The sequence below is a fragment of the Adiantum capillus-veneris genome, chromosome 1 (assembly GCF_014529385.1).
Source record: "Adiantum capillus-veneris isolate H3 chromosome 1, ASM1452938v2, whole genome shotgun sequence".
In the NCBI taxonomy this organism is placed as follows: Eukaryota; Viridiplantae; Streptophyta; class Polypodiopsida; order Polypodiales; family Pteridaceae; genus Adiantum; species Adiantum capillus-veneris.
Window position 1 is genome coordinate 72,380,751 of NC_140931.1, and position 22,670 is coordinate 72,403,420.

Below are 22,670 nucleotides of genomic sequence, written 5' to 3' on the forward strand. Positions count from 1 at the left end.
ACAGTGTCTTGAAACCATATTTGGGTATATTTGTTATTGTTTTCCTCGATGACATTCTAGTGGCTAGTGCCTCTAAGGAAGAGCAATTACAACATCTAAACCAGGTGCTTGAATTTTTATAGAAAAATAATTTATATGCCAAGGAACCCAAGTGTGATTTTCTCAAGGAGGAAGTTACTATTTAGGGCTTGTGATTTCAACTACCAGGCTACATATGGATAAATCCAAAGTGGATTCCATTAGGAGATGGCCTTCTCCTTGAGAGACATCCACCATTTGTAGGCTTTACCCTCTAGTGAAACTTATTTGCAGTGCCTTGACTGCATATGGAGTGCGTCTAAGATCGTGAATCCCATCCCATTTGCTCAAGAATATATTCACAATATCTTTGTTGCACTCCCTTTTCCAATAGGAGGCGGACTTCTCCTAGAAACACATTTTCTTGGGATTTGTAGGTTTTTACCAAAGTTTTCTTAAAAACTATGCTCATATTGTTGTTCTGATGGCAGGACAATTGAAAGCCAAGGGGAAAACCTTAGAAGCTCAACAACAAAGTTTTGATGCTCTCAAGGTCGCATTAGCTATAGCTCCTAGAAATGGATGCTAGTAACCGTGTTAATGGAGTACTTTTTCTGCAGGAGGAAAGGCCAATTACGTTTGAAAGCAAGAAGCTTGATTCGGCACAATAGAGTTATTCTACTTATGAAAGAGAACTCTATGCAATAGTGTCTACTTTGAAAACGTGGTGACATTATTTGTGTAGAGCTTAGTTTGAGATTGTGTTTGACCATAAAAAGTATAAAATGGTTTACACAACAAACAGATTTAAACGATCGAAAGGCTAGGTGGGTTAAGATTCTTTAGGAATATGATGCAAAGCTTCGGTGTTGTAAAGGATGATACAATTTGGTAGTTGATGCCCTTAGTTGTATGCTCAAGATCAAATCTCTTCTTTTAACTGAGCATTCAAATGAGTTTTAGGAATCTCTCAAGGGAAAATATGAGCATGATAAAACATACTCCAAAGTGTGGAGTCATGTGAAAATGAGGGATCCTTGTCACTCCAATGCTAGTAGTGTCTTTAACCTCCACACCCAATTCTCCTCTTTCGAGTGATGAATTGCAAAGAATGAAGAATTTTTCCATAGATGATGGGCACTAATCTACAACGGAAGAGTTTGTGTACCGATGGATGCAAAAATTTGGCACATAATTCTTTATGAATGTCATGATAGTCCTAGCGCAAGACACCTAGGCTTAAAGAAAACTTATGCACTCGTACAACAATAGTTTTATTGACCAGATTTACACAGGTATGCTCAAGACTATGTCTTAAAAGTGAAGTGAATAAAGCAAAGTTCCTAAAATAAGAGGTACCAGTTACAGTGGGGTTGGCAACTGAGAAACTTCAGTAGGTCTAGGATTTTCTCCAAGACCATATGGAAATACTGAGACTGGTGTGTCAAAATGTCTGACAATCACATATCAATTTAAAAAGTATGCTAATGAGAAACATTGGTATTCTCGAGCGTGCCAAAGCATTTAGAAAGTATAAATACTATGAAAACACCTAAATTATCTCTGAGATATTGTGGGCCTTTTAAGATACTCAAGTGAGTTGGGGATATGGCCTACAAATTCTCGTTACCTGCACACTTCCACATTCATCCGGTATTTTCATGTAAGTCGTTTACATAACTACTTTGCATAGGAATGGCAATCATTGATCAATAGATTTTGGTTGATTTCATAGAACCTCCAACCCAGCCGCATGAACCTAAGTGTATTCTTGACTATCATGATCTACGTATGTGTCATCATGTATGTCAACAAGCACTAGTCAAGTGGAAAGATACATTTGAAGTAGGTGCCACTTGGGAAAACCTTAGTATTCTTAAGAAGAAATTTCTCACTTTTTTTTTTTTAGGATGAAAACGCTTCTTCAAGGGGGGAGTAATGTCAAGACAAGGGCCAAAGGCTAGGGGGAGCTTAAGGGTTGCCTATATAAAGGGGTAGAGGATGGGTGGAGAGTAGGGCTCCTAACACTTGGTCTCACACGTAGTCGTGCTTTTAGTTTTCTCTCGCACATAGCATTTCACAAACTATGCACATGGTCTTCATATGATTAATACACACATAGCATTTCACATGTCTCCACATGACCCACTTTGTATATCTTTTGCATGCATCACTCTTCTATTAAATCTTGATTAAACATTTTTCATACACATATGTAGGAAAGATGTAGGAGCTTGGGTTTTCCCTTGTACAATGGTAGCTAAAGACCTTTCTTTGAGCGAGAATGCTTCTATCCAACCTTTTCCTTGAACTAGGTCTCACATATATATAACACATAGTCAATATGAACTATATTTTTTGGGAGCATGTATGTGTTGTCTCTTCTCTCTACACTTTCAACATGAAGAACATTCATGGTGTCGTGGATTGTGTCAACCTCACGGGAGGTGTTGCATATAAGAGCTAAAAAATTTTAAAAGATTTTTACACTCTTATCTAATCTAGCTTAACTCCTCTCACATCTTGAGGCTCGATGCTTACCAGGTCTCCTCTCGAGAAATAACTTTCCTAAAACAACATGCTTGTTCCCTTTCACATCTTGTAGCCTGTAAATATGTGGACTACTACCTTACCATGTCTTAGAGAACTTATAGAGCTTATATATCTAGCATGTGCTAGAACATGTATCACCATCCAACAAACATGTATCAACCTGGGCTTAGATAATAGCATTGCACAATGTCCCAAAGACATTTTGCACACAAGGACATGCTGAATCATGTATGTCCAAAGTGGGGTAGTTTTCCCCATCCACTTTGTCCTCAAGAGATAATGTGCAAAAAAACATCGATGATGCCCGCTCCTTAAGAATTTCCCCAGAATTGCACCTCATGCAAAAGCTGCCCGTGCAGAGGAAAAATTAGATAGAACCAACTTAACAAAAGATTCTTGTCAAGCGAGTGGGTGAGGTTTCCTTGATAAGAGAAGAGAGCTGTAGAGAATTGTTTTTCCAACTTGATATCCAAAAAATTCTTCAATCGTGTATACTCTCTTGCCCAAGTTTTGCAGGCTCTATAGGTCTTGCTCTATTTTATGAGGACTCGACTCAACATCATCAGCTTTTGCTACTACTTTTTTGTGTCTCTCCTGGGCAGGTTCCTACTACTTTGACATGAGGGCCTGCTTTTCATCACTTTTATTATTTTCCACTAAGGGCCATGTGACACACTCTCTGCTCGCTATTCACACAAATAGCTCTATAGAATTGTGATATCAAGAGATGAACTCTAGATATTGGACCCTTCACATGATTCACATTGTGATGCCTTGTGTACATTCACCCCGAACACTCTTCAATCCTTGAGAGGTGAGTAAGAGCGAGGAACCATATGCATATAAGAAAGTTGGTGATTTATTACTCTCACTTTGGTGCCTAATCTTACTATCACAATTACTCGATAGTGGAAGAGCTAATAAGACCCTCTTTGTGTAGGCTTCAATTGTTGGCAAACATTTTTTTACCCACACATAACAAATCAATGCTCCTTACTTTGTGACAAGCTCTAAACACCTTGTGCCCTAATACATAAGTAGAAACCATGACTTTACTAGTAAAACAACAGATATTTATTGTCCTTTATGTTGTGTTTGATAATGCTTTTCTTGATTTTTGCCCTTCATTGTCTTTGATAGGTTTTGAATGGTACTTATCAGCTTGCTAAATTGGATGGCACTCGGCTACAACAACTTTGATAAATAAGAGTTAGAACACGCTATATATACAAAGCTCTTTAGAGTCTCTAAGACATGGTAAGGTAGTTTCATGTGTAAGGGCATAGAGTCACAAACTACAAGATGTGAAAGGGAACAAGCACGCTTTGTTACCAAATTATGGTAGTGATGTGTGTGAACACACTTAGGACCACAACCGCTCGTTTTTTCCCCCCAGGCTTGTGTATAAAACCATCATTCTAGAACAAGCCTTATCTTTGTATTAGCACACACAATAGAGCAACCTCCTATGTAATGTGCCCTTATGGTTTTTCTTCATCTTCTCCATCTTCATGTGCATTCCTATAGTCGTAGCTCTAGTAATTGGTATTAGAGCATGTTTCAACATCAGAGCATCACCAACGTCCCCCTAGATCACTTTCTCATATTGAGGTGATTTTTGGTGCACCACATATCGTGTGCGATAGCTCTAGATAGAATTGATGTCATTAGAAGCTTTACATGGGCTCAATCTCCATAGCCCACTTTTCTCTTCAACTACACTGCCAAAAGGAGAAGCAACAGGTTTGAGGTTAGACAGTCTAGAATCTGGAGCATTTATCCGTCCTAATAGACCAGTGGCTCAAGGCCCTCTGTCTTATGCACATGAAGTTCAAGCTAGACCAATCTCAAATCATCCCTCTGCAACACAACAAAACATGCAGCATCATCTCTTTAGTTCTATGTCACCTTGCCAGACTATGTACCCCTTTCCTCTGCAAGGACCTCACCAGGTAAATTCCAATCCCCTTTGCTTGATAGCCAGATTTCTATGATTTTAAATGTTTGGTAGAACTTTGAGAATCCACCTCCATTCCCTGATGATAATCAATGCAGCTCCCAAGGGAAAAATGCCAATAATAATGCCTAGTTCAAGCCCATTGGTTGGTGAGTTGCAAATATGACTCATTCCTGTTTACTGTTTGCTGACCACAACCTTTGGTTTTTGAACTGCATAAAGAAGAACATTCCTTCAAAGTTGGATGGATACATTTAGATAGTTCTGTGTTTAAGCTTGCTTCAATTAATGAAAAAGTTAAAGCAATTTTGAGAATCCTTTCACTCAGCAGAACAATGCATTCATTGCTTGTAATGTAGCCATAAAGCAAACTGAGATCTCACAGAACAGTAATGATTAACAAGCAAATCTCATTGCTTGTTAAATAGCTAAGGAAAGATCTCACATAAGAGTAATGATTCACAAGCAAATCTCATTGCTTGAGGAGAGCTCCATATTAGACCAGTCTTCCCTTGAGGTTAGCAATTCTAAAGAACATCTTAGGAAGGAAGAGCTTCTTGAGGCCCAAGGTGCCCTTGCTTGGACCAAGCAATTTTGGGCAGGTAAAATAGAGACGCCCAACAAGCATATGTTTTATCTCTTGAAGAAAGAAAATGCAAGAATTTCATCCCCTTTTGATTAAAAATGATGGTAGGCATGCCTCTTCCCATAAGGAGAATGTCGAATTTACTAGGGATTAGTTTTCAAATATTTTCTCTCCTCTTTCCCTTAAAAAAAACAACATCAATTATGTTAGAGCTAATATTTCTCAAGTCAGGAAAAGAACAATGCCAAATAATGTGGCTAAACTATTGGACTTATCCATCTCAAGAGTGGAGTTATGAGAAACTATTGGAAATTTAAAACCTAGTAAATAAACTGGAATTGATGGTGTGCCTAATGAATTTTATATCAAGATTTTTGGTTCCTTATTTTATCTTGTTTTGGCAAGAAGCCCTATCTGTAGGAGCTCTTTCTCCTTCCATAAATGCTAGTGTGGTTAAATTGATACATAAGAAAGGCTCAAGGGATGACATGGAGAATTGGAGACCAATCACCTATCTAACTTCTATGTATAAGATCTTTCTTTGTCCTCAGCTAGGAGACTTAGCCCACTTATGTATCAATTCATTATGAAAGAACAGAAGGGATATATTAAGGGGAGGTTTATCCTTGATGCAATAATTACTCTTTAAGAAGGCAAGGACTATGCCGACGAAACAGACCAAGAATACATCTTCTTCAAAATTGATTCTGATAAAGCTTATGACAAAATAGAATGGGAATTTATCATGCAAAATCTGTATGACATGGGGTTGGGGAAATTGTTTATAAAATTTGTTCACACCGTATTTGATAAAGCATCAAGCAAAATCTCTGTAAATGGTTCTCTTATTGAAGTTATTCCCTTGCAGAAATCAGATTGGTTTGACCTCTCTCCCTTTACTGTATGCAATTTCTTCTGATGCTTTGGGCTAGTTAGTCAAAGATGCTATTCTTCAAGGGAACTAAAATCCATTGACATCACTAACTTTGTGGATCAACTATGCTTGCAATAGTTTGCAGATGACACTAATGCTTTAGTTAAGAATGATGTTCAGTCTGTAGAGACTTTTTGGTAATGCCTTAACACATATTGCTTGGCTAGTGATTCTGTAATCAACCATGCATGCTAAAACAGACTCTTAAGTGGTCACTCTCCCAATATCATTACCCAATTTGGTTGCAAAACTTTTGAAGATAGACATATCTTCAGATTATTGGTATTCCTATGGATTTTAATGTTTCCTTCAATCACAAATGGAAGGTATCAAAAAGATTTTAATTCTTTTTTTCTCTTGGCAGAATCATCAACCCAACATCTCTGAAAGAGCTTTTGTTTTGAATCACTACTTATTATCTTCTTTGGTGTTTTTATTGCCTTGCTGGTCTCCTTCATGGTACCAATTGAACACAGTATTCACTTTGGCAATAAGTTTTCTCTCAAGAGGATTAGAAGAGATTAAAAAAATTCCTAAAGTCTCTTTGGAAACTTGTTGTAGACGCAAGGAGTTAGGAGGTTTGGGGATTCTCAATCTGCAGCACCTCTCAAACAAGTTGGCCACCAATGGATCATGAGGGCATCCTCCTCTTTTGACTTTTGGGTTGTACTAACGAAAAGGAAAGTCAATCAATTCCATCTAATGATTTCAAGCACAATTGGAATCCTCCTACAATCTCTTCCCAATTTTGGATGCAGGGCTCCATCTGGTTTGGATGGTTTGGACAACGATAATGTTGGCAATTATCTAGGAGGGCACACAAATCTTTTAAAACTAGAATCAGACTTTGGAAAGATGTGTACAAAGAAGGAAAATGGCTTACTGTAGAAGAGATTACTCAGGAATTCCACATCTCCCAAGATTGTGTAGCCTTAGTTTGAGCTAGGTGTCAAAAGTTTCAGGATAGATTTCAGAGATGTGCTAGAGGAGTGCTTGCCTTAGTCATTCAGCTCTGTAAGGATATTTATCTATCCAAATCTATAGTTTCCAGAATGGATCTACGCCTAATCAAGAACATCAATTACAAATGGAAGTTGTCCTGGAATGCCCAACAATGGGAATACAAATTTAAGTGTATATGGATTACCCTTTAGCTATATAACACAACTGTCTCATGTGGTTGATTCTTCATCAAGTTGTTTGGACAAGTACCAAAGGTAAAAGAATTGGGATTTCAGATGGATATTGTCCTAGATGTAAAACTCGTGAAGAATATTTGGTCCACATGTTTGTTGACTGTAAATTCAACATGTTGTTCAAAGCTAAGATTTAGAAAGCCTGCAGTGTAGATGTCTAAATGCTCAATAGGAGATCTCTTTTACTGGGGGAATGTAGCTTTATGGACTTGCCTTAGGGGTTCTAATTTATGGTAGATTTGGATGTGAAGGAAGAAGCTTTATTTGGTCTTGCTCATTCTCCATCCACAATACCTTTGTCTATCAACTTCCTTCGAGTTATGAAACAAATTTATGGTATGCCCACTACTGCATCAAGCATGGAAGTCAAAGACCTTCAAAAAGTTCCTAGATGGAAAAGGTGGAGGCATGTAATTTTCTCCCTATACGAACGTGTGACGATGTACTTGATTCTAAGCTATTTCTCCCTCCTCTCCTTACGAATTTTCCCTTTGTATCACTTCCCTCTTTTGGGCTGCTTTCGCAGCCCGTGTGACCCCTACCCTCCCTTAGCGATGACTGTAGTTTTGTCTTATCTTTAATTCATTTAAAAATTCTTCCAAAAAAAGAAAGGAGAGATCGTGAACTACGTTGGAGAGGTAATAAAACATGTGAAGGCATTGATCTCTACATCTTTTAGTTAAAATTTCAAAAGTGGCATTGTTCGGTTTGGCCCATATCCTTTCTTGAACGAGCTTACAAAACTTTGAGTAGCATTGAGACAAGGGAAATATGTGGGTCACCCTCATGGGTTTTTCACAATGAGTATTACTACCATATCATGTCTGTTCAAGACATCTTTCTAAACCTCGTTATCTATGAATCTTTTAAGAAATTTAAAATACCCTTTTCTTTTGCAATCTGCAAGTTTTTTTTTATAATTGAAAATTTAGTATCCTTCTCTATATGCAATGTAAGTGACCTCCTTGAGGGGTCACCCTGAAACCTATGCATTTGGACCGGAAAAAGAAAAGGAAGAATACAATTGAATCTAACGTGGAGACTGTGGAGTACCATTGCCTTGTTCGAGCAACATATGGCAAGAAGAACATACATGCAATGCTATCAACCAATGACATCAACAATTTCAAAAGGCATATGAAGTACTTGATAGTCCAAAGGATGAGTTAAAAGGTTTAAATTGTACAATTGATCCTACAGAAAGTGCTTTGTCATCTCCAAATTTCTACAAGAATTGATAATGATGTTTGACATGCCTATCTAATTTTTATGCATCAATGAGAGCTTGTCACATTATGACTTGACGACAAGTAAGCATTGGAATGCCTTATGGCACTATAAAAAAAATCAGGCATTCACACATGTATTGCCCAGGTTGTGCTCCTACATTCCATGGGCGATCGCACAGCTCTCTCCTTTTCCAATGTTGCTAAACCATTTGATGAGAGAATATTGTTGATGCTTGAGAGAAAACTAACTCCATGATGAGCTTGTACTAATGAAGTTTCTCCATATGAGGCAGTGCTTTCATGGGGGATATCATGTTATTGATGAGGAAGCTTACATGATCTCTAACCAGAAGCCCATCCATCCCCGCAAGCATGTCTTCACCTACTCACTACCACCCGCCACCTATCAAACCTCAGAGTGTCCTTCACTTGAACTAATCATTTCTTGCAAAGTAATCATGGCAACTAGCTTATTCCAATTATTAGAGTAAAGGGGCCAATTACGGGACGTGTCTCTTTTCAAGGACTCTCCCTACCCCAATAACTAGAATATATGGTGCACGAGTAAGTGGACGAATAAATCTGGTTGTTTTAGTAGCTCGGACGGTGACGTGAGCTGTCAGATCGCGAGATTGAGCCCTCTTGTCAATCTGACTTCTTTTGTGTGGAGCTATGTCCACCTTCAAGCACCCAACTTTGTTGAACTAACTATCAAAATGATGCCACACAATTCAACACTTCTTGAGTGCTCTCTCTCTCTCTCTCTCTCTCTCTCAATTCAACAAATAAAGCGCGCGAAACTTCCGATCTTTTGAGCTTGACGAAGTTATGGCGATGCCGAGCAAGGAGCTAACGTCGGCTTCATCGCGTGAGCTACTATTATCATCTGCCATATCTCTGGAAGTTTCGCGCCAGAGTTGCTTTTGAAAGTGTGATTATTTATGCAGGTGCGAGCTCCCTTCGCTCCGCAAAGCGATATTCAGAGGCCACTTCCCTGCAAAATGGAAGCGTGAGTAGCCCATCAGCTTCTCATCCTGTTGAGGATCACAAGAAGAAGCGTGCAAATTTTAGCAGTCAAGTGCCACCTTCTATGAACAATGGCATTCACATCCAGGCAGGGGGAGAATCTGCAGAGTATGGAAAAATGAAAAAGAAAAGGAAACTTTTTAAGGGTTTTTCAGCTAAGAAAAGATGCACTAAGAGAAGCAAGCCTCACCCCAAGCTAGGTGATGACAACCCGGTTGTAGCTGTCAGCTCTCTTGATGCGCGACTTCACAATCCTGCTGCAGTAGACTGTACCGATGATTATAACTGTTTTGATGCCAACATTGAACCTTCTCATGAGACGCTCCTGAAACAGGAAAGGCATACAACAACTAATCAGGTAAGTGTGACTCTATTTACTCTGATGAACCTGTAGGGTATGGTCTTGCGATGTCTTTCGTGTGGGTAAATTCAATAGGCTGCGTGGATCTTTTAACTCGAGTAAACTTGTAGTGTGGTGTACATCTTATAAAGTGACCCAGTCTTAGACTTTGAGCAGGTAGTGGAGTCACAGTTTGGATGTGTCAGGGTCCCATTAATTTTTACCATTTCTTTGAATATAAACCAGTTCACAATAGGGAGCTTTCTTGGTATCGAACTACTAATGTGGCCAGTAGAAATTGATTGTGGCACTTTGGGATGGTCCGAACAAAGGCTTGCATGTTTCTGGGCTCCTAGCTTTATCATGTTGAAGAGGAGTTTTAGCCCGGTTAAGTCCTAATGTATACATTGTATAGAAGAATACATAGTCCTATGATATACGGAACAGACTGGGCATAAATAAGAGTGCAGCTCTGCTTAGGTTTGGTTTGCGTAGAGTCACGTTCTTTAGAAATTTGGTCTTGTGAAGTAAGGGGCAGCTGTTTCTGATAATTCATTCTTTTGTTCTTACAGTCACATGAAAGTCCGATAAAAGCAAGGATCAGTACACCCAGACTCCAAGTTTCTACCTGCACAGCATCCCCAAAGAAGTCCTCAAGGCACCAGGATTTTGATCCATCTGGTGAGGCATGCTTAGAGATTTCTATGTTTTGAGAGACTCGTCACATTTGATGAAAGTTTACAACTTGGAGCTCCTGGATTTGCAGATTCAGGCCATATGCAGGCAGTGAAAGCTGCTTTGCATCTGTCCACTGTGCCGGATACTTTGATTTGCAGAGACATTGAGCAAAGCAAAGTGTTTGAGTTTTGCAAGGATCACATTGTACAGCAGCAACCTGGAAGTCTGTATGTATGTGGATGTCCAGGAACAGGAAAATCTTTACTTATGGAAAAAGTCAAGTTTTTCTCTTCCAAATGGGCAGAGGGGGTGAGTTTGCCCTTATGGACATCCTGTTTCCATGATTGATGCATCCTTTAGAAGGATTTTGAAGGTTAACGCTGCCTGATATTAGCTTGTGTACTTTCTAACCTTAACATAAATAGCTTCTACAAAAGGCATTATGATGCGTTCGTGGGATAATTGATTTCCTTTGCTTGTTATGTTGTTCATGTTTGAGAGTAGATGGTGCAAGGCCTGCAAGACAGACTGAGAAATTCTTTCATTTGGGACAGTTTTTAAAGGAATTGGCTGTGTTCCACCGTCGCTGTCTGTCAGTACTATTTATCATCTTGCTGAAAAATGCCATGTCCAATCGATTTCAGATTTTTGGAGAAGGTCGATCTGCCTATGCCAAGTCTGTTTATTGGCAGTGAGGCTTTATAGATCAATTTCTACTACTTAATGTGAGCTAAGCTCAAGTTGAGGTTTTGACAACATTATCACTGGAGATTGATTAGGCAAATGCAACAAGGGGTCCCAATTCATTAGGTAGATGTTTTGTGTGAGACATATAGAAACTGGAATTTTACATGCTTGTGGTAAGTGGGTGGGAGCAGGACTATGTGCAGGCCTCTTTTTCTTGAGTTTCAGATTGTTATGTTGTTAGTCTTAGTTTTATACATCTTTGAACAGTTAGGCCTGCATTCTTTGATGTGCATAACTTTTTTTTTTTTTCCTGGTGTGGAAGGTTGGAGCCGTAGCTCCAGAGATCTCTAGGTTCAATTGCACATCTTTGACGAATCCGAAGGATATTTTTGACCGGGTATGTGAGATAAATAAAGGTATGCAAGAAATTTTTATTTGTAACTCGCAATTAAAAGCATCAAGAGAACTCCTGTGATTTTGTAGATTCTGCAGCATGTGTCACCTCATCAAATAAAAAAGGAAATGAAAAACTGTGTGGGCCCCGGATTGACAAAGCTCAAATTTGCACTAAGTAAATCTGGGGATGTTTCAAATGAGAGAATGCTGTAAGAGGTTCTGAACAACATTCTTTCATGTTTTGTACTATTGTACTAGCTTAGTTAGGTCAGTGCAAGTTTGCGAGTTTTCTCTATGTACCATGTACCAAAACTCCATCAAAGGTCAATCATCATGTTATGCAGGTTGCTGATTGTTGATGAGATAGATTTTTTGCTCAGTAAAGATCAAGCAATTCTTCGTGAACTTTTTGAGCTTCCAGCTCAGAAAAAGTCACGATGTATTTTGATAGGTGGGCCATTTTCTCCTCTTTGCATAAATTGGCTCGAGTCAAAAAGCCGGATGTAACAGCTAGACATTGTTTTAATGCCGATCAGGTATTTCAAACTCTATTGATTTAGCAGACCGATGTCTCCAGAGCTTCAGTTCCCTTAGTTGTAAGTATGCCTGCCTTATTAAAACTTTTAAACCATGCAGTGTCTTAAGAATCACTCTTTACTGAATAGAACTAATGGATGCAGGTCGTCCTGTTGTTATTCCTTTTTCTCCTTATTCAAAAGAACAAGTTCTAGCAGTTCTTAACCAGCGACTAAAGGTTTGATCTATATTCAATTGTCACATTCTTTCTGCTCTCTTAGAGTCGTCTAAACATATTCTGGGACTCCTAATGTGCCCAAACTACGCTCATGTCCACTTGAGACTGATACTAATCTTTATCGACAAATTATGTCAGCGATGCCAGACTGCAAAAGTCCTGTTCATCTAAAAATTTGGATGTTTATGTGGTCTTTGTGAACTCTTTCAAGGTTTTGGCACAATGCATTCTAGTATTCTACACGTACAAAGCACCGATATAATTTACCAAATGTGGACTTTCTGTGTAGGCAGAAATTATCAAGATTTTTTATTGAAGCTTTTGACAGTTTTATGTGTAATTGGACTTCTCATTCTAGGAATTATTGATAGTTAATGTATGCTGATGACTATCTTGCTTCATGTTGAATTTTCAGGCACTTCCTTTCTCAGCATTTCATCCAGAAGCTTTGGAACTATGTGCTAGGGTATTTTTTTAACTATTCCTTCAAGTGTTGAAATATCTCCCCTTGTGATTGATTTTTTGGGTCTCAAAAATTTCCTGCTACTTGCTTTTACATTATTATTTACCTCGAAATTTATGCCGACACCTTGAGTCACCATTACAAGGATGTGTCCATCATTAAGGCATTGTTGCCTCATGGGATCAAACTAAGCTGGTTGGTCCCTTCCTTCTTAATGAGAGGGGCATATGTTAACTTTTCTTCTGTCTTTGCAGCCCACCTTAAAGATCCATTTTTTGACCAGCCTAGCTAATAATTGGATACAGAAGGTGGTTATCAAGCAGGAAGATGAAACCGATTTAATGTTATTGCATAGCTGTTCAGTATCTACCAACCATCTGTCATTGCTTGCACCGAAGTTTTTTTGGTAGAAACCGCTAGTATCCATGTTTGGAGGATGTTTCTTACTTTCATCATCACAATCATGGAGGACCAGCTGCAGGTATAACACCTATCAAGCAAACAACCTATGAGAGTCCTGGGATGTCTTGTAGGAAGCACAATTGAGGCACATGAATAGATTAGGAATAAAGTTCAGATCCTCCACAAGATTTGAAGGTTGAATTGGTCTTAAGGAGATGTTGGCTATGACAGCATAGAAGTACGGGGATCACTTGTGGACTCGAGGCAAGTAAAATTACTCGTCAATTTGGCCTTCAGCCAGTGAGGCGAGTGTGATAGGAAGTCTGGACTTCTATAGATCTATAGATCTCCAGAAGCTCTAACCAGGGACCCATTTCTTTGAAGATGGTGCTCTTCCAAGTGGGACGCTCAATGGTCTTATGAACTGGACTCCCATTGCCAACTTTAACAAGAACCTATGAAAGTTCCATAACTCTGTGATTGTATGTGTTAACAAAGGTGCTGTCATATCCAAGGATATGTTGTTATTTGTCATTCAATCTTCATGATAGCTTTTGGCTTTTTTTGAAAATGCATTTTTTTAACAATTGCAGAAGGTTGCTGCTGCCTCAGGTGACATGCGGAGAGCACTGCATGTATGTAGGTGTGTTTCTTTCACTTCAAATATCCTAGTGCAATCTTGGTATGATTCCTTTGCGGAGTGGGTCTGGTTCTAGTGCTCCTTTTTCCTGCACCTGTTTGGTATGAAGCTAGAGCATTGGTAGCTATATTCTGCAGTAAGCAACAGTTTTGAACAATCATGAGAAACAATATAACCTGGTTCTATACAAGCACCACTTGACCAGCAGGATGAAAGTACTCTCCATAGTTGTAAAACTTTTTTGGCCTGTTTCAAGCTAATATGATGGAACTAACCAGAACTTAGGCTAACCTTAGGTGAAGGTGCGCTAAAATCAAACTACAGCTCTACTTGCAAACAATAACTTGCACGCCTACGTAACCATGGTGCCGTTATAAATCGTGAGAATTGTGTTAAGAGTTCCATTTGAGCTCATTATGAGTAGATTTTACCGTTGCAGAATTGCGATCGAGTTGTTGGAGCTAGAGAGAAACCTAGGGACCGATCAAAGATCTGCACCAAATGCAACACGCGTCTCAAAAGCAGAAGCACCACCCACACCTTCAAAGAAGATAGGCAGTCCAGGCCAGAAAAAGCAGGAACAATGGACGGTAAGAGGATGCTTGTGTTGAGCTATGCTATCAAGCTGTGTGTCACTGCTTGCAGTACAATATATTGTAGCTATCGATGGTTTAAGTTGTCAAGTATCATGAAAGACTTGTTCACTTTTTATTCTATATTTCTGTAAGCAGTAAACCATGGAGACTTGCAAAGTGTAGAAATGCTGTACAATAAGACTCCATATAACTCGGAATTCTCATTATCTAGGAGCCAACTTTTGTTCCTTGCAGTGAAAAAGATCCTTCTATTGGTTTTTTGAAACTAAGAGGGTACATGATGCAAGAGAAGAAGGGAGTCTCCCATAATGGCTAAACAAGTTTACAACGTCTAGACACAAAAGGGGAGGAGGGAAAAGCCGCATAGGTGACCGATAGTGCCACTGAATAACCTGGCCCACTGTGAAGAAAGGCCATTCCCGCCACTGCTGTATAAAGGCCCGGTGCTGGAGATCTGCTCTGTCGGAGCTGCCCTGAATCCGGTCGTACTGGCCTCGGGAGCCAACTTGTGTCCGGAGCTTTAGCAACATCCACAGCAGATACTAGATCCTTTCATTCTGTTTGAGTGACAAGGTGTTTTACTTATCAGTGATTCTTCCGCTCTTTCAAATGTGGAGTTGATGGTTACCTACCTCCATTTTTAAGGATGATCTCTGAAATTCAAGTGTTTGCTCTTCTTGTTCCACCATGTTATAGCTAGATTTTCGCCAGCTTGGGACTCACCTAGGAGGCATACACATGTGTTTTTTGCTTACACGCCCTGTCAGTGGCTGTGACCGTTTATCTGCTTCTATGCACATAGATGTGCTAACAACATAGCCTAGGGGGTGGTAGAGAGGGTGCCATAGGACATGATGCTGTGCTGAGACCTCTTCATGTATGGCCCAGGTGCAGATTTATCACATGGCCCAGGCATTAACAAAAATGTTTCGCTCTGCTGCAGTGGACACAGTGAAGTCATTGCCAAAGCATCAACAGGTCTGTGTCTGATAAAACAAGGATTCAAATCTTCCATCTCTTATCTGTAAAAATTATGGGCAGGAATTTGATGGACCAACTTTAATGTATGTTGTACTGTAGATGGTCCTATGTGCAGCTGTGCGCTTGTTTCGACAGAATAAGAAGGATACGACACTCGGACAGGTTAATAAAGTTCCATGCACTCATCGTATTATTGTTTTTTCCTGCAAAGAGTTGGGTGTTACTTCTTTTTGCTTTAATGTTGGTTTTACAGCTCAATGGAAGATATGTAGATTTCTGCAAAGCAACTGGCATGCCTGCACTTTCAGTACCAGAATTCTCGAGTGTGTGCAGAGTTCTTGCCGATCAGGTAGAAATTGTGCCACCTTAAGCAAACCTGATGCTCTAGCCCTCTTTGATGGATCATAATCTGTTCGTTTGGGAGATGCAGGGGCTTCTTAATCTTGGTACGTCACGAGAGGAAAGGCTAAAGAGGGTAACATTGCAAGTGGACCAGGATGACATTGTATTTGCTTTGCAGGTCATTAGCGATGTTTTGAGTCTGTCTTCAGTATTAATTCTTCAGTATGAAAAATGTTGAGAGTTCCCTGAGGTTAGACTGTCATTTCACAGGCTATACGATTCTTCTGCAACAACCTTACTTGAGTCAATGCGGAACTCGATGGTCACATTTTCAGCGAGCCAATGCTTTGAGTTTGATCTTGACGAGCAGCACTGCATTGGTATCCAAACAAAAATTCATGAGATTGACAGCTTCACAATAACTGGCAGAAGTGGTTGTCAGAAAGGGCAACTAGCCTAGCATAATTGGGCAAGAAGCCTCAATCTTGTGGGGAAACTTAGACGGCTTCCTTAACTCTATTTCAAATGTCATAGAGAAAGTCAACTGCGGGCGCAAATGGTGGTCAGTAGTAGCTCAGTGTAACCAGAAATATACCCAAGGCATCCATGCCTTCACATATATGGACGGATTGCTTACATTGATGAGTCAAATCCCCTTTTCCATGATCTCAAATAATTGCCCTCACCCTCAACTCATCATATGCCTATCAGAGACAATAATATGAGAAGTAAGGGTGCAAGATACTCATTATTCAGTACACTTGAAAGATTATGCTGCTCTTTGCTTTTGGTTAGACTCGTCTTTCTGCTACTGGTAATTCAAGCTCTGGGTAACTGGCTATTATGGGAAAGAATTAGCCCAAGGAACACAAACACTCCAGTCTCATGTTTAGCTTCCTTTAATGCTCCCTCTACCTTCTGACAGTGAAGATGCATGGCATCATGAATACTGCACCTGATTATTAAAGGTGTTGATCGAAAACAATGAATTAATCTTACTGAACTCCGCATGTGCAACAGCGCAAGAGAAGTGGATCATGTCCCTTCATTGCAATTTGTAAGGATGTAAATACCGAGCGAATCTGATTGTCATTGATGTTCCCAAGAACTTGTTTACTAGTTATCAGGCTGACAGTTCAGGCTTAAAGCTTAGCTGCTAGAGTGTCGTAGACGCAATGCCAAACCAAATAGGGGAATCTTGCAATGAAATGAATTTTTTTAACGACTAGCCAAAACCAAAGGACATCCACACCTTGGGAATTGTTTATCGAACACCCACATCTTGGGCAGTGTGTTTCAGAGAAATCTCAGGTGAGTCCTTAGCTTTCATGTTTAGAAAACTATGTTTTTTTAAAGTGGTCCCTCTTCCCTGCCTCTCCCTCTCAATAGGGAAAGCTAGCCCTCCCAGCTCTGAGTAGAGCTATGTGGGTGTTGTTTTGATTAGAAATGTTGGCCCTCGGGACTATGCCTCAGAACCGTTGGTATGATGGTGAGTGCAGAGGGCTCTACCGCACCTTCTGAGCTCAAAGTGCTCTTGAGAAACTTACAGAGCAGGACGCCAACAGATAGATGAAGACTCTTTTATTCAGTAAGCGGTGAGTTTTCCAGGAGGTAAGAGGAGCTTAGCTGCACAACCTATTCATGAGCATTGATAGTGTGAAAGCATGGCCGAGTCCCGACCTTTTTAGAGCCCCGCTTGACCAGTCACCTCAGCGCACACCCATTAAGGATCCACAAGCATGACATGAATATGCTGAGAGGCTATAGGTACTTGGGCAGCCTTCTACCCTAGAGCCTCAAATCATCGTCACTTTCTTCACCATAGATATGGTAACACGAGCCATCAAGACTACAAAATGAGCAATTCATTTATACAATTGACACCATATCCCCGATGGGAGAGAGCTCATAGAGGAGTGTACTAGATGCACTATTGTGCCTATCCACAAGTCTAGTGACATCTTGGACAAGGAAATTAGAAGACCATCATGATTGACCACACCATGGCCAAACACTATGGAGTAGAACCTGAGGCAAAGCTCAACTTATGGAGAGAGAGGAGCTTAGAGCCTTCGACTAGAGAGGTTTCAGACGAAGCCTTCTCTATTATAAATCACATCTTCATTTTGCATTGCCTTATTGATGGGACAAAATTTTGGAAGAAGAGACCACACTATTGCTTTGTGGACTTTTGCAAAGCACTTGATACAGCTCCACATGAGGCTCTATTAGCACCTCCAAAACTTGGGTGTACCTTCACAGATGATTTGGAGTATATATGCTTTATATGAGCAGGTGGCGGAGAGAGTACGATGTCTCAACCTATTACTAGCACCATTGGTGTGAAGCAAGGAACTCTCTTTGACTCTCTTCGGGATTGAGTTGGGATCTACATCGATAAGATCTCAAATTTTGTATTGAGTTGGTGACGAGGGTGCAAAAGGGTACCTTGATACACATCTTGCTTCTATGTTGATGACATTGTTTTGGTATGTGAATCACAAGAGGACTCACAACGATGCCTCAAGGCCCTCGACGACTTTTGTACACTAAGATGATTGACGGTGAACCTTTGGAGAACCAAGGCCATGATCTTTCATACTTCCAGTTCCAGGGTAGTTAGGATTGTGGTAATCTTTATGGTTGTAGGTGGAAAGGTAGAGGTGGTGCAATCTTATGTTTACTTGGGAGTCACCTTTGCCACCCCACCCGGATGCTTAATCACGACAAAGGCAGTTATGGATAGACTCACTAGAGGTTATGCAGCTTTAGTCATGCTAGAGAGATGTCATCAAGCACACTTTTAGGAGCCTTGTACCAAAGGATGGCTCTTTGACACCTTAGTCACCCTAGCTTTGATGTATGTTGTAGTATGGGCCCCTAGACTATTAGCCACCTCATGGACATAGATATGTATAATATCACGCTTGTTTCACAATAAGCCCACAATACCACACACAATACCTATGTTAGCCAAGGCCATTAGATAGCCTCACAAGTAGAGCCTTTGAAGCCTCACACGTAGAGCCTTTGAAGCCTCTAGACAGATGTTAGAGTCAAGTGAGCAAAGTCTTGGTGCTCACATGTGAGAGTGGTTTGGATCACATGGATGGGTTACCACGCTTCTAATACGACTCGGACTCATCCTTCATATAACTCTCACACAATGAGAGGAACACAATACTTGAATAGGATCTATGGAAGCTCTATATTAGAGAGACAGGGATCGCACCTGGAGAGCCTCTTCCCTCGAAGATGCTGTATTAGAGTGAACGCTTCTTCACTAAGCTACACGAGGGATTCATCCAAAGACCATGCTACATGGACACATAGCTTGCGAGTGGCGATTGGTCAACTTCAAGCACTAGCTAGAAATAGAGATAGGAAGAGTTACTCACATCTCACGAGCTAGGAGATTTTGCCAACTTTGCACACAGAGGGTGATTGAGCATGAGGAGGAATTTGTCTACAGATGTAGACTTTATGATTGTATTAAAGACATATATGAGGCTCTTTTCATAGGATAGTCCACTCTATGATAGATCTTGGAGTATAGAGATTAGCATTAGTTTGGTTGTTTTCTAGTGGAGATACATAGACATAGAGAGACATTGCTGGCACCAGAGAGTGGTAGATAGTCATAGCTTACAGACTTCTTTCAGAGGACCACCACCCCATCGCCTCCTTCACCACACAAACATAGTGAGGGGTCACCCTACAACAAGCTAAGAGATGACCGTGAGCTCTAGGATACATAGATCTAAGACTCCATCAATGAAGATCACCTCCAAGCAACCCAAGAGGTTTTCTCTAATGCTGGAAGACCTAGCTACAATCATACACCGAGTCCTTACACCACGCCCACCCTTCTACTAGATCTTACACTCCCAATGAGCTCCCCATTGAACACAGGATGGAGCTAGTTGTTATTGTGTATATGATAGTGATGTGCTAGAAACAGTTAGGACCGTCAAGGCACTTTTTTCTTCACTAGGAGTCCCCCCCCCCCCCCCCCCTTTTTTGTATATACACCCATCACTCGAGGGATATCTTATCTTGTATTCACATACTTAGCAATGTGTGTCTCAAGATTATTCTCCATTTCCAAGCTCTGTGTGCATTCTTGCAACCACCCTAATTGCAACAATTGGTATTAGAGCAGGTTGTGTCCTCTCGAGCATAGTCACCAGTGTTGCCAACAACCCCTTGCTCACGTCCTCTGATTAGGGTGAGCTTTGGTGAGCGTTGGTAGGTTCATAAACATATACGTAGAGAGTCACTAATGTAACCTTTCACGGCACCAAAGGTTGACTGATACCCACATCTTACAGTCTTCTAGGGGTGACCCTCCAACTGAGTGAGACAGTGAAAGCTAGAAGATTCCCACGAGCTCTAGGATACATAACTTTGAGACTCCATCGCATGCAGATATAAGAGAACTAGACTCCACCACCAGGCATCCTAGGAGAGATTTGCTATGATGTTGGCGTACCCAACCATGATCATACATCTACCAACCCTTACACTACATCCACCTAGGTACTAGATCTTACATCCCCAATTGGACATAGGATGGAGCTAGTTGTTACCATATATATGGTAGTGATGTGTGTGAGCACATCACTACCATATACATGGTAGTATGTGTGTGAACACACTTAGCACCGCTAGGGTAAATTTTCTTTTATCACTATGAGGTTTTTATCCTCGTGCTTTATATACGATCATCACTCTAGGGCTATCTTATCTTGTATTTTCACTCAATAATACACTCTCAGTTGTGCACCTTGAGCTTCTTTTGCATCTCCAAGCTATGTATACATTCTTACAATCCTTAGTCCAACAATTGGTATCTTAGTAGGTTGTGTCCTCCCGAGCATAGTCGCCAACATTGTTAGCATCCTTATGCTCATTTCTTTGATTTGGGTGAGCTTGACGAGTGTTAGTATTTTAATCCGGCTCCTTTTGATATGTGTTCCACCACTACACATACACACACACACATAGAGAGAGAGAGAGAGAGAGAGAGAGAGAGAGAGAGAGAGAGAGAGAGAGAGAGAGAGAGAGAGAGAGATCTCTTTATGTCTATTATAGACTGAAGTCAACGCCATCCTATGGGGCAAATCAAATATACATGTGTGTGATCTATTGAGAAAGGACAAAAATATAAGTAACAAAATGTGGTCCTATGGTAATAAGGGAGAGGGTGGGCAATCCATGGTGGGAGGCTAGGATACAAGATACATTGTAATTGGGTCGGGGGGGGGGGGGGGGGGGTTGTGGGGGGGGGGGGGGGGGGGGGGGCTCATTGTGATACTTGTGGTTTAGTTGTGAAGCTTTTTATATATCTTATTTTTTGAATTGCCTATGGGAATTTTTTGCCGCACGTGGCATCCATAGCCCTCCCCACCCTTGGTTCCAAAGTCTTATAGAAAACAAGAAAAATTCTCTTACTTGAGCCATTTTTGGCCCTATTTTTTTTTACCTAGAACTCGAATAGAGCCCGAAAAGTCCCCCGGTCTTTCAAACTCTTTGCACTCATTTCAAGATCCAAAATTTTCCATGCACAAGACTAGAAAGGTTTTTGTACTTGAAACTTAAACAATCCTTAAAATTTCCCAATGACATCGTAATTTGCCTTCAACTTTGTTGTTTTAAACCCAAATTGGGTGCTCTAAAAATCAAACTTCTCCAAAAATCTTCATGCACACAAAAGTATAAATCTAATTACAAAACCTCAAACTTCTCCCACCCTTGCTCTACATCTTTCTTGCGCGATGAAGCCCAAAAACAACAACTACCCCATATTTGACTGAAATGAGAGTATCCGATGCCCAAATGGAACCAATTCGAGCATTGTAAAGCACACCACATAGATCATGTTAGAATATCATCCAAAACTCTAGCAAACTAAAATTGATAACCTAGAATATGGTCCAAAAAAACTATAGACCCAATCCTAAAAAAAGGACAATCCAGCCAAAACTTTCCTATCTTCGGACACTTATTGGTGAGTGGTAAAGAAATGCTTGGAGAGTACATTGAGAAATACTTTTTTTCTACTATGAGCTTTATCTCTTTGCATTGCACCGCACGATTGTTGCATTGAAATTTTGAGGTCACATTGTGTTCGTCTCATCGAACTCTACGTGTGGATACCTACATTACAAGCGTTTTGCGAGAATTGGGCAATGATTTTTGCAACCTCCCAAGTGACACAAGTTTTGGCTACCACTCACTAACCCTCATACCTATGAACTCCTGATTTTTGGTAAGCTTCCCTCATACACCCTTGTCTTTAACCATTGTAATAATTTTGTCCATAACTTCACCACCCGTCCCCTCTCTATAAACGAAAAGAAATGTTTGGATCTTGGGCTTAAATATATCCCCCCTCCCTCAAACCCCCCTCCCGAACTCACTTAAAGGCCCACGACTCCTTAGCTAGGAGCCTACAACTCAAAACGTTCTTCCAAACTTCTTTTTCTAACACACACTCCCCTTTTAAAACCCCTAACCTCTCATGGATACTTCCCACCATGGATCCTACTCTAGAGAGCATCACTTCCCTTAACCGCCTCAACGTTGGGAATACTCTTTCACACTACAATCCCTCCCGCTCCAAATTCCCTAACTTTGTCAAACATGCCCTTAAAACACTTTCAATGGACCACTCCATTATCATTAAACCGGCAGACAAAAACTTAGGCCTTACAATCCTACCAAGGGAATGGTATGAACAAGAGGCTCTTAGGCAACTCAGTGACCCCTCCACATACCAACCCATCACTCCACTGACACACAATTTCCTCGCCTCTTTACTCCAATCCATCACCGTTAAATATACTCTCCTCTCCCATGAGGAAACCACCTTTATCCTCACACTTCTCTC

At 40.5% G+C, this 22,670-nt stretch overlaps 1 protein-coding gene across 1 annotated transcript; it reads left to right on the plus strand.

Annotated features, from left to right (window-relative positions):
• The first annotated feature begins 9,218 nt into the window (after positions 1-9,218).
• LOC147464965 (DNA replication factor CDC6B-like) lies at positions 9,219-16,559 on the plus strand. Its single transcript, XM_086517265.1, has 17 exons — positions 9,219-9,341; positions 9,421-9,857; positions 10,412-10,520; positions 10,606-10,826; positions 11,527-11,601; positions 11,688-11,809; positions 11,945-12,051; positions 12,137-12,196; positions 12,281-12,354; positions 12,770-12,820; positions 13,813-13,862; positions 14,299-14,449; positions 15,344-15,433; positions 15,536-15,598; positions 15,690-15,785; positions 15,867-15,956; positions 16,049-16,559. The coding sequence occupies exons 1-17, from the start codon at positions 9,302-9,304 to the stop codon at positions 16,079-16,081; spliced, it is 1,869 nt and encodes a 622-aa protein (XP_086373391.1). The 5' UTR covers positions 9,219-9,301; the 3' UTR covers positions 16,082-16,559.
• The last annotated feature ends 6,111 nt before the right edge of the window (positions 16,560-22,670 follow it).